This window comes from Haliotis rubra, unplaced genomic scaffold, assembly GCF_003918875.1.
Source record: "Haliotis rubra isolate DU_JTF1 unplaced genomic scaffold, ASM391887v1 Scf592, whole genome shotgun sequence".
Classification (NCBI taxonomy): Eukaryota; Metazoa; Mollusca; class Gastropoda; order Lepetellida; family Haliotidae; genus Haliotis; species Haliotis rubra.
Genome location: NW_025767293.1, coordinates 222,386 through 234,276, shown reverse-complemented (window position 1 = coordinate 234,276; position 11,891 = coordinate 222,386). Strand labels below are relative to the sequence as shown.

At 37.7% G+C, this 11,891-nt stretch overlaps 1 protein-coding gene across 2 annotated transcripts; it reads right to left on the bottom strand.

Moving 5' to 3' along the window:
- Positions 1-5,733: 5,733 nt before the first annotated feature.
- LOC124255100 lies at positions 5,734-10,943 on the bottom strand. Of its 2 annotated transcripts, XM_046688941.1 has the most exons (3): positions 10,837-10,943; positions 7,993-8,080; positions 5,734-7,663 (listed from the first exon to the last, which is right to left on the bottom strand). In XM_046688941.1, coding segments are annotated over exons 1-3 (1,350 nt in total). In that variant the 5' UTR covers positions 10,838-10,943; the 3' UTR covers positions 5,734-6,402. The 2 variants fall into 2 exon arrangements, with proteins under 2 accessions (XP_046544897.1, XP_046544898.1); XM_046688942.1 differs by lacking the exon at positions 10,837-10,943 and having other exon boundaries at positions 7,993-8,129.
- Between the last annotated feature and the right edge of the window lie 948 nt (positions 10,944-11,891).

Here is an 11,891-nt window from a genome sequence, read left to right as displayed (position 1 = left end):
CCTTTGATATGCTCCGGAGAGGGGGTGTCATCCAAAAAGTACAAAAGATGGTTTAAAAGGGGCACTTCTAAATTGTGTATCAGCCTTTCTAACAGGCAGAGACTTTAAAGTCTCCATAGACGCAAAACTATACACAAAATGCCAAAAGAAACGTTACCCTCCTACAATTATGAATTACTTAAAAACTATCAAATATATTTAAGAAGGTATTAGTTTGCAAGAAAGCTTATAAACACAGCTTTATGCAAATCACGAAAAAATTTCTCAAATGCATTCATATTTAGGTGAAATACATCTTTTTCAGAAGAGTTAAATTGTCCTATTTTCGTCCATGCCGAAATAAACTAATAACAGTGATTTAGATGTCCAAAAGAAAGGTTTAAATAAAATTCCGCGTTGAGACAAAGATTAACCCTTTTAAAGTCACCGTTTTTCAACTACAATGTATTTAAACAAGAAACAACTGTTGCAGAGTGTGTAAAATGTAAAATAATCATTCCTATGATTTCAGTCTTTTAAAACATTTTCTGCTGAATTGCAATTGTGAAAACAAGTAAAACGTGTCTTTCATATTGTGAACAAATGTTTGGGAACATCTACAATTATCTTTGTTAAACTTTTTGCTTGCAAAGTAACATTTTTCCATTTTCTGTTAATACATAGCAATGATCAATCGCCAAAACGCAGCAATATTTAAGCAGTATTTGCTTCCATTTCACATGTAGAATGATTATATAGGTTATAAAGAGAGCCTAGAATGCATGATATTATACACAAGTAAGAGAACTGTGCCCCGATTAACAGCTGAAGAGAGAAAACGAGCCATTGTAATGGCGCAGGCGGGGTCGTATCACGGTTATATAAAACTGAGTCAGGGCTTCAGACAGACTGGGGTCCCCGTAGACAGACCAAGAAGAGGACGTCCACGCATCACAACACCAGTTGAAGATAGGTAGCTACGTCATTCAGGAAGGGGGGTAACGTTTCTTTTGGCGTTTAATGTACACTAGAAAATGGCACACTCTAGGGAAGTATCATCTCACCCACTCTCTTCAATGTTATGGTTGATGATATATTCAACAAACTCAGTGAAAACATAAACAAATCCCAGTTTCCCGACGATGGAGCAATATGGGTTAATGAAAAATGAAAAAATATACACAAAAACAAATTCAAGCTACACTTAACCATATTGAAAACTGGGCCAACCAATGAAGGTTCCAACTCTCTACCACTAAAACAACAACTGTAGTATTCAAAGCACAACATCGAAGAAAACAAAATGTACATCTTTATATTAACAAACAAAAGTTACAGCAATCAGATACAGTAAAATTTCTAGGTCTAATCCTTGACCAGCACTTAACATGGAACAAACACATTCAATTCATACAAGAATAATGCAAGTCAGAGCTCAACATTATTAAATACTCATCACAAAGTAAATAGGTTAGCAACAAACAAACATTACTATTACTATATAAATCACTCATCAAATCTCAATTAGTCTATGGCTGCGAAATATTTCAAGATATGGCACAAACACATATAAACAAACTCAGTTTCATTCAATTCCAAGCACTTAAATGTAAAACTGGGGCCTTCCCAGGTACATCCCTCCAAGCATTATTGGTAGAATGCGGGGAACTAGACCTCACTCTCCAATGGGAAAGATGTACAATGAAATATGTAACTGATCCCTTAACAACCCCATTACAAACAAAACTGAAAACTACTATACATCTCTTAAAAATAAAAATAAAATCATTATCAATAAAGGCAAATACCCAAAACCTTTTGGACAAAAAATACAGGAAATGAAACAACAACTTGATTTATATACAACAGAATATAATACAAACCCATATTACAAATCTCTTCCTCCAGCATTACTGCCAAAAATATTGGCCAACACAAAACTTACTGAAAACTATATACTTAATAAATTCACAGTGCAAGAATTCATACAACAAAATTACAATCCACAAGATAATCTTTACATCTATACTGACGGATCCAAGGACCAAAATGATAATACTGGTTTTGGTATCTACAAATCCAAAAAAAGCCAGAAACAATCCTATAATCTCCCAGCAAACTCCAGTATCTTCACAGAAGAACTCGCAGCCATAGTTCAGGATTTGCAAACAAACAAGCACTACCATCTGCATTTTTTAACGGATTCCTTAAGCTCCATACAAGCTCTCAAAAATTACTCTACAACAAAAAGACTAGATCTAATCAATAACATATACAGAAGAATACTATACCACCAAAATAAAAATAATCAAGTACATTTTATCTGGGTCTCGTCACATATCGGAGCCCATGGCAACGAAATGGCAGAACAAGCTGCCAAACAAAATAGAAATACCTAACTCCAAAACAGACCTAACAAATAAAGTTAACAACACAATAATAGATAAATTCAATTATAACTTGCAATGAATAGGAAAACATTATCCACTCTACCAAATTCAACAAACACTAATACAATCTTTTTGGGGTAGTAACACCACTCTTTCAAAATTTCTATATTTTGTTCCCCCTCATTTCTTAATAAGTGTACTACCCCGTCGCCGAAATACCTTAGTTGTGCGTGCGACGTTAGATAAAGCAAATAACTACTACTACTGTAGATGAAAGTTTCTTCAGTGTAGATGTAAGTATCATTAACGTGGATGAAAGTGTTATCAACGTGGATGTAAATATTATCTGTGTGGATATATCATTTACATACATAAAAGTATTATCTACATGGATATATCATCTACGTACATGAAAGTATTACCTACATGGATATATCATCTACGTTCATAAAAGTATTATCTACATGGATATAATATTTTCATCTACGTACATGAAAGTATCATCAACATGGGTATATCATCTACGTAGATGAAAGTATTATCCATTTGGATATATCATCTAAGTACTTGAAAGTATTATCTACATGGATATATCATCTACGTACATGAAAGTATCATCTACATGGGTATATCATCTACGTAGATGAAAGTATTACCTACATGGGTATATCATCTACGTACATGAAAGTATTATCTACATGGATGTATCATCTAAGTACTTGAAGGTATTATCCACATGGATATATCATCTACGTACATGAAAGTATCATCTACATGGGTATATCATCTACGTAGATGAAAGTATTACCTACATGGGTATATCATCTACGTACATGAAAGTATTATCCACATGGATATATCATCTACGTACATGAAAGTATTATCTACATGGGTATATCATCTACGTAGATGAAAGTATTACCTACATGGATATATCATCTACGTACATGAAAGTATCATCTACATGGATATATCATCTACGTACATGAAAGTATTATCTACATGGGTATATCATCTACGTAGATGAAAGTATTACCTACATGGATATATCATCTACGTACATGAAAGTATCATCTACATGGATATATCATCTACGTACATGAAAGTATTATCTACATGGGTATATCATCTACGTACATGAAAGTATTATCTACATGGATATATCATCTACGTACATGAAAGTATCATCTACATGGGTATATGATCTACGTACATGAAAGTATTATCTACATGGGTATATCATCTACGTACATGAAAGTATTATCTACATGGATATATCATCTACGTACATGAAAGTATAATCTACATGGATATATCATCTACGTACATGAAAGTATTATCTACGTGGGTATATCATCTACGTACATGAAAGTATTATCTACGTGGGTATATCATCTACGTACATGAAAGTATTATCTACGTGGATATATCATCTACGTACATGAAAGTATTATCTACATGGATATATCATCTACGTACATGAAAGTATTATCTACATGGATATATCATCTACGTACATGAAAGTATTATCTACATGGGTATATCATCTACGTACATGGAAGTATTATCTACATGGATATATCATCTACGTACATGAAAGTATTATCTACATGGGTATATCATCTACGTACATGAAAGTATTACCTACATGGATATATCATTCACGTACATGAAAGTATTATCTACATGGATATATCATCTACGTACATGAAAGTATTATCTACATGGGTATATCATCTACGTACATGAAAGTATTATCTACGTGGATATATCATCTACGTACATGAAAGTATTATCTACATGGATATATCATCTACGTACATGAAAGTATTATCTACGTGGGTATATCATCTACGTACATGAAAGTATTATCTACGTGGATATATCATCTACGTTCATGGAAGTATTATCTACATGGATATATCATCTACGTACATGAAAGTATTATCTACATGGCTATAGGTATCATCTACGTGGACAAAAGTATCATCTACGTACATGAAAGTATCTGGATGTAAGTATCATCTACGTGGATGTATCATCTACATACATAAAAGTATCATCTACGCAGATGTATCATCTACGTACATGAAAGTATTATCTACGTGGATGAAAGTGTATTCTGTGTAGACGTTGGTACCATGTTCGTGGACGCAGCAAGTATAACCTACATGTACGTACATGAAAGTATCTTCTACGTTGATGACATTGTGACCCTATGTTTTATGCACAAGCATGAATTGAGTCAACTTAACATCACAGGGAAAATATTTGAAAGTATGCTACGCAAAAACAAACAAGCCTCGCAAGTGTACAAGAGAGTTGACACATACGACTAAAACAATTACTTCCTTGTTCAGGTTGGAGTCGCAGTATGTCCCTCGGTCATTACAGGGAAATAATAATAAACACATTCCGTTCGTGACTGCTGTGTACTCTATGCTTACTGAATATAGAAACATCGACTTGCGTACCAGGAAGTAATTGAACAGGTCAACAGAGACCGAAACAAAACGACAAGAAATGTCAAGCACGTGAGCTTGAAAAAATTGACAGTAAACATTTTGCTGGTATATACTGCGAAAGGAGAGATACATGCAGGTTAAGAAGAGTTATGTTCATTTTCTCAGGTCTAATACATATTTTCAAGTAAAGATAAGTGAACATGGCTTTACGCCGCTTTTGGTAATATCCCAGCAAGGGAAACCATAATTGGGCTTCACACACTGTAGCAATGTCCGGAATCGAACTCCGGCTTTCTGGGTGAAGAGCCAACGCTTCCACCAGTTGGTTACCTTATCGCCCCTTTGGAAACCGATCATAAACCGAACACTGTTCCCTGGTATGTTTGTTTATTGTTTAACGCCTGCCTCAGAATAGTCCAGCTTTATGACGTCATACTGTAAATGAACGCGCCTGGACCAGACAATCCACTTTTTGACATCATGAGCATCGGTCTGTGTACCTTGGTATACAATGCCTATGCTGATATAAATTGCGAGTTGCCGTTTTTGTCGTAACCTGGTGGCTTGTGTCGTCTTTCATGTTATCAATCATGAGTTTGGCTTATCGACTATTGTCTACGTATCTTGAAACATTCAGTACAAAGTATACGAAATATCTTCCAAAATAAGAGTCAATATATTATTCCTACTATATCATACTACTATTCCTACTATGAATAATACTTTAAAAAATCCGGGTTAGAACTGATCTTCAGTAACCCATGCTTGTCGTGAGAGGCGACTAACGGGAACGTCTGGTCAGGCTCGCTGACTATTTTGACACATGTCATTGTATCCCATTTGTGTTGATCGATGTTCATCCTGTTGATCACTGGATTGTCTGGTCCAGACTCGAATATTTACAAACCGCCGTCATATAGCTGGAATATTGCTGAGTGCAGCGTTAAACAAGAAATAAACAAACATAAATAGCACGACCGCACGTTCCTCATGGATCGTCCTTTACAAATATTTAGACAATAACTAATACTACAAAATTAATATAACGAGGGAAAGATCATCTGTCATTCCCCGTCACGAGGTGGTTATTGTTTTTATTACACGTATCAGTCTTCGATAAAAAAACCCGCTAAAATGAAAACACCAGTTTCTCTATGAGGAAACCTGTGATGTAAGGAATACCCAAATCCCTACGCTTATGATGCGGCTTCACTTCATTGGCTATAATCAGCCAATCACCGTTCTCCGAAAGGTGTAATCTACCTAAGGACTACAATACTACCCTGTGTCCTCCTTCCCATATGGGTGATATAGATACGATACCTCCCAGAAATAGCCAGTCTCACTTTTCTGTCCCAACAGATTTGATACGGCCTAACGTGGTGAATATTATGCGAGTGCATCAGTAAACATCCGTGATGACACCATGTGTTCTACAAAAGGTTTGGCAATGGACACGAAGGTCATATTCTACTCAACAAGGAGACCATATATATGTGAACTAATAATATTTTTCGTATAAAAAATCATTATTCATCAATTCAAGTGTTCAACAATTCTGAATCCATTCAAATGTTTTCGATTGAGCATGACAAATTCTTCACGACCATCCTTACGTTCGAATATTCTTTTCCTGTTTTTGCTTGTCCGTCTAGACATGTAGCATTTCTTGCTTTTTGCACACTCCGCCTGAAGGATCCATGAAAGCTTTGCGGATTCTCTTGACTGCCTACTCCACTTAGGATTTCATTTTCATAGGTGTCAAGATGCATCGCAGGTGCTTGTACGTGTTCCTCTATCATACGATTTGTGGGAGATTCACCACCTCCTTTCTTGTCAGAGGAAGTCTTGAAGATGCTGCTTGGTTGACACTGCCTGGGGCTCATGGGTTTGGATCTCGGAACAGGCATACTTGCTTCTCTTCTTTCCTCGAACATGGGGATTGTAATATATTTAATTAAACTTCTGCCGGGCAATTTTCTGAGCTCAGACTCGTTTTCCGTTTGCTTATCATCAAGGATGTGTTTCTTCCGGGACAATGATTTTCGTCGTTTTGGTATAGGCGTTACTCTGATATCGGAGACAGCGACATAATGGTCATCATCGCCACTTTGTATTTGTGGGTCTGTAGAGGGATCGTAGTCTGTATTGCCGAACGATCTGAATGTTTTGGCAATGGTGACATCTGTCTCAGACTTAGAGAGACGTTTGGATAGACTTTTATTTTTTTCAGTTGCGGGGTGAATTGTTCTGAGAAGCAGGCTTCTAAGAGTGTTGTTGGAAGGATTGAAGATTTCTTGAAAAATGTCAACCATGCTGTCTGTGACATCCGGCATTGTTTCTGCTGTTCCGGATGGTAGTCCCCGTGCACGAATCTCCCCCGAGTCTGGTATGAAATGCCCCGCAGTGAGAGTATTCGAACAAATATCAGTTGACTTCACCTTGCGGCAGCTTCGAGTTCTCCTTTGCCCGCTGCTTCCACATGTTGGTATGTGGTCAGATTCTAAAACCTCCTCAGAGTTGGTTTTACTCCAGAACGATGTTCTCAGAAGATGGGATAACCTGGATATCCTAACATCATCTACGACATGTTCTGTTGATGATGAAGCTCGGGGATCTATATAGTCTTCTCCTTTCTCCCCACCCGGACGCGCCTCATGATGCGGTTGTAGACTGCTGCATACAGTGTCTTTCTCCCGGGACCTGTCCTGTAAGCTTATACGCTCGTACTCGTGGTCACAGTCCACCCAAGAGTTTTGCCTGTAGAAGGTAGCGATATCTGATGGAAAGGCTGATGCAAATCTTGAACATCCGTGACACTTGTCTTTACTGGAATAAGAAATGAATACATACGGCATATACTATCACAAACAACGTAAAACTTAAAACAAAAGCAAGAAATAACTTTACTTGTAGCGCCATGAGCATACCAGCTGGCGTGAGATTGGCGCGTTACAAATTCACTCATTATTATTATTATTATTATTATTATTGGTTGGTCACTGATTTAAACCGTAACAGAATCCATGTCACACTTTTGTCTCGTTTTTAGTTATTACGACTTTGTGAAAGGTATCATTTCCAGTGTGCGTATATTATCTGTTGATGCCATAGGGAAAACGTATTTCACAAATCAAGATTTATTTGGAAAGACTTACCATTTCAAGCATAGATATAGTAATAGGAAGAAACAGGCAAGGGCCATTCCAATCCCAGCAATTGTCCATGCAATGATGATGTTATTCACTGGAAATGAAAATACAAGCAATTAATATAACACCTCTCTCTCGTACTCTCTCTCTCTCTCTCTCTCTCTCTCTCTCTCTCTCTCTCTCTCTCTCTCTCTCTCTCTCTCTCTCTCTCTCTCTCCCCCATGTCAGTCTTCACTTAATGGTTCTGGTCCTGTCATGTAAACCAGCCTATAATATCGCTGTCTGATTTTGACTGCACTAACAGTTACAATGCCAGGTGTTTTTAACAATAGCAAAATTGGATACAGTTCGCTACTTATGTAAAATATCTTTTTCAAAAATATATCGGAAACCCAACTTGTCGACAGACTAAAATTAAAAATACATTTCTTGGATGCACCTGTCACTTTTCCGTTTCCGTTGTATTCTCGTACACGGCCGACTTTTCTCAACTTTACGCGGATGTGAACAGTTTTGCCCCATTGTTTTCTTTAGTTAATACGTGTATGGATACTCGTGTGTACGTGACTCCGTGGGATATGACATGATACCACGTTATTCTCATATAGAGGGAATCGTCTCACTGAGAATACGTAAATGTATCCTGTCACATTGATCATTAGATTTATATGGGAAAAGTGGAGGAGGGGTGGGGCTGGGATGTCCATTCAAATGGACGTATGTACATAAACAATTTTGGGGGGATGTCTTAGAAGTGAAAGGACCTTGTTGCTGTGTGGATTCGTCCCAATATTAAGAATATTACATAATGATACTGAGCAGTTAGTAAGACTTCACATCTTTACCCGTAATCAGCAAAAATATGTCAATGTGAATATATTATATTGAGTTTCAAAAAAGAGAGTTTATTATCTTTTGTCGAAACATCATGGAATCATCTTAAGATAAACTAGCACTTTCAAAATGGGCGTGGCACTGACTGTACTCTTACTCGGAGTTGTGTTTTAATATTTGCATTTACCTGGCAGGAGTTATATATTCTGGTCCGCTGCAGCATTCTTTCTTTTATATTCATATGAATACTAATATTACTTGGAAATTATTGTTTTGAAATGAACTTCTCTCCTTTTACATTTGTATATATTAATTTGTGACCGGAAAAATATCATCGATTACATTTGCACACCGGCTTAATCCTAACTTTAGCGATTTTTAGGATGATCATGAAATATCAATGTGACACGCTATCCTTTAACATTGCATCAGTCCTACCTATTTCAGGTTTATCTGTACTTGGTGGTAGTGGCGACGTCGTTGACAACTTAGAGAAAGTTTTAATAAACGGCATACTGTTTGGCAGCCAAATGCCCTTTGTAGTGGTTTGAGTTTCACACATTGTATGCAATTGAGGAATCGAAACCGGCCTTCGGCGTGAAGAGCAAATGCTTTCACAACCAGGCTACCCCCGCGGCCCCACCCCCATGATAATGCTAATAAAGGAACGGTATTCAGGTTTATACCACGGGTGTATGCAACTGGAAATAACTTAAGCGCCCCATGACCTATCTCACGATTTCAATGAGCCCCGTTCAGAACCCTTTGGAACTGATCTGGGGCACGATTGGTCGTCGTGTGCAACAAATGGATCCTCCTGTACAAAACCGTTCCCAGTTGGAAGCTGCTTTACACGAGGAATGGCGTAGACTGCTCCTTAAGCGGATCAATAGGCTGGCAGGGGGTATGAGGAGGTGACTGCTGGCTGTCACATGGAGGTTATATTCGGTATTGACCTTGAATCGTGTAAGACACGCAAAATGACATTTTGAATGTTCACATTCACCAATAAATCCAACATTAAACATCCCAGGGCCATACTTGTACAGACAAATTTCTATGTAAACCAGTCACTCGGTGTTTTTTTTTAAAATGAGCAATTGTCACCATACAATCAACATTGATTCCAACCATTTTGTCGGTTTATTGGTCAAAGGTTCATACGGGCCAGAAAACGTTTTATGTACGTGTTGAAAACCTATCATTGCAAAAAATCAGGGGGTGCTTAACTAAGTTCTTTGTATATATGATAACCGGAGATACTTCACATGGATCACCGATGACATATAGGGAGTGAATATTATGAAAGTGGACCATGCATTAAAAATGTTTATAGGGACACGTTATGAACATCGACCTTAACTTGTGGACTTGTGAGCCAGGGCCTCCTTTCACGAAGGACTAAGGTGATCGTAAGTCACTAAGGTAACCTTAGTGCACTGTTAAAGAATGGGAGTTAAGGTTAACCTTAGTAATGGTTGCTTCGTGAAAGGAGCCCCTATTTCTGTTCCATTGTTGCAAATGCAGTACATGCTTGACATCATCATAAATGATGAAAGTAATAAAAATAATAAGGAAACGAATAAAATAGATACGCACAATGCTATTTCTAAATGTCGATAATATCTACATAACGCCAAGGCAAGGCCTAGGAGTAACCAATTCCGATTATCCAGCGAAACATTGGCCATATGGCGTAAAGGCAACCTGGCATTGAAAATAGCATTAATGGAGCACTGAAAATCAGTGATGACACCGGGTGTTAGCGGTAAGGAACTGTTATTACACTGTTGTTGTTGTGAATGACGAGTAACAAGCTTATCAAATGCATAAGCATTTTAGTTGTATGCAATATACACGTGGATAATGGACTAATGTATGCAATATACACGTGGATAATGGACTAATGTATGGAATATACACGTGGATAATGGACTAATGTATGAAACATACTACATAAACATACTGGTAACAGAATCAAATTCAATGGCAAAATATAAATGACAAGGTACTTACTTCTGACAGAAATTAAGTCTTGTATTTACACAACTCTGTTTTGGAATCTTCGATGCCATACTATGAAAGTACGACACATTTGATGAAGTTTAGAAGGAAACATTTAAACGTTGCCTGTGGTTTCAGTTTTCGCCACATTGTTGCCCATGTTTACCGACAACGAGTACTTGTGACATCCTGGGTACATACAAGTACGTACTGAGTTCCTTCATGACGGGCGAAATGGGACACGCTCACCAGGATGCTCATGCTGTTGATCACTGGATTGTCTGGTCTAGACTCGATCATGTACAGACAGCCGCCATATAGCTGGACTGACTGACTGACTGAGTTTGGTTTTACGCCGCTTTTAGCAATATTCCAGCAATATCACGGCGGGGGACACCAGAAATAGGCTTCACACATTGTACCCATGTGGGGATTCGAACCCGGGTCCTCGGCGTGACGAGCCAACGCTTTAACCACTAGGCTACCCCACCGCCCCCATATAGCTGGAATATTGCCGATTGCTGGCGACAAACAACAAACAAACAACTTGCGAACGCCTGTTAACATCCGTATTTGCTCGTGATTGAATGTGTATGCTTGTGAATAGGACATTATGTTCTGCCCTACTAGGTATTACTCGAACAATATATGTGTCAGTTGTCGAACTTAGTTGTCGCGCGTAGTGTAAGTCTCGTTAAAACCAATGTTATCGATACATACAAACATGAACACGAAGTTATAGAACGAGATAAAATAAAGAAACAATTCCACAGCGATAACATATAATGTCAAAGCAAGAGATTAACCTGTTTCGAGCATTTGATAAAACCGGACACAAAAGGAAACAGCGGCAAATGGACCAGGGAAAACCAGCAATGTCAACTAAAAACGTCATCCTCCTTTTCCCATTGCAAGATCCGTTGACAGGGGCCTAGGCAAAGGTTATTAACACATACATGCAACGAAGGTAATATACTGAACCGCAAAAAGAAACGCGACTTTACAAAACCAAATGCAAAATGTGGTGTTTTTGTATGATTGCAGCGTTTAGTTAACATGTTTTTCAA

Excerpts from the sequence above, each read along its gene's own strand:
- LOC124255100 (XM_046688941.1), bottom strand. Across the intron at positions 7,664-7,992 it reads CTATATCTATGCTTGAAATG|TAAAGACAAGTGTCACGGAT; the intron begins GTAAGTCTTTCC and ends TTCTTATTCCAG.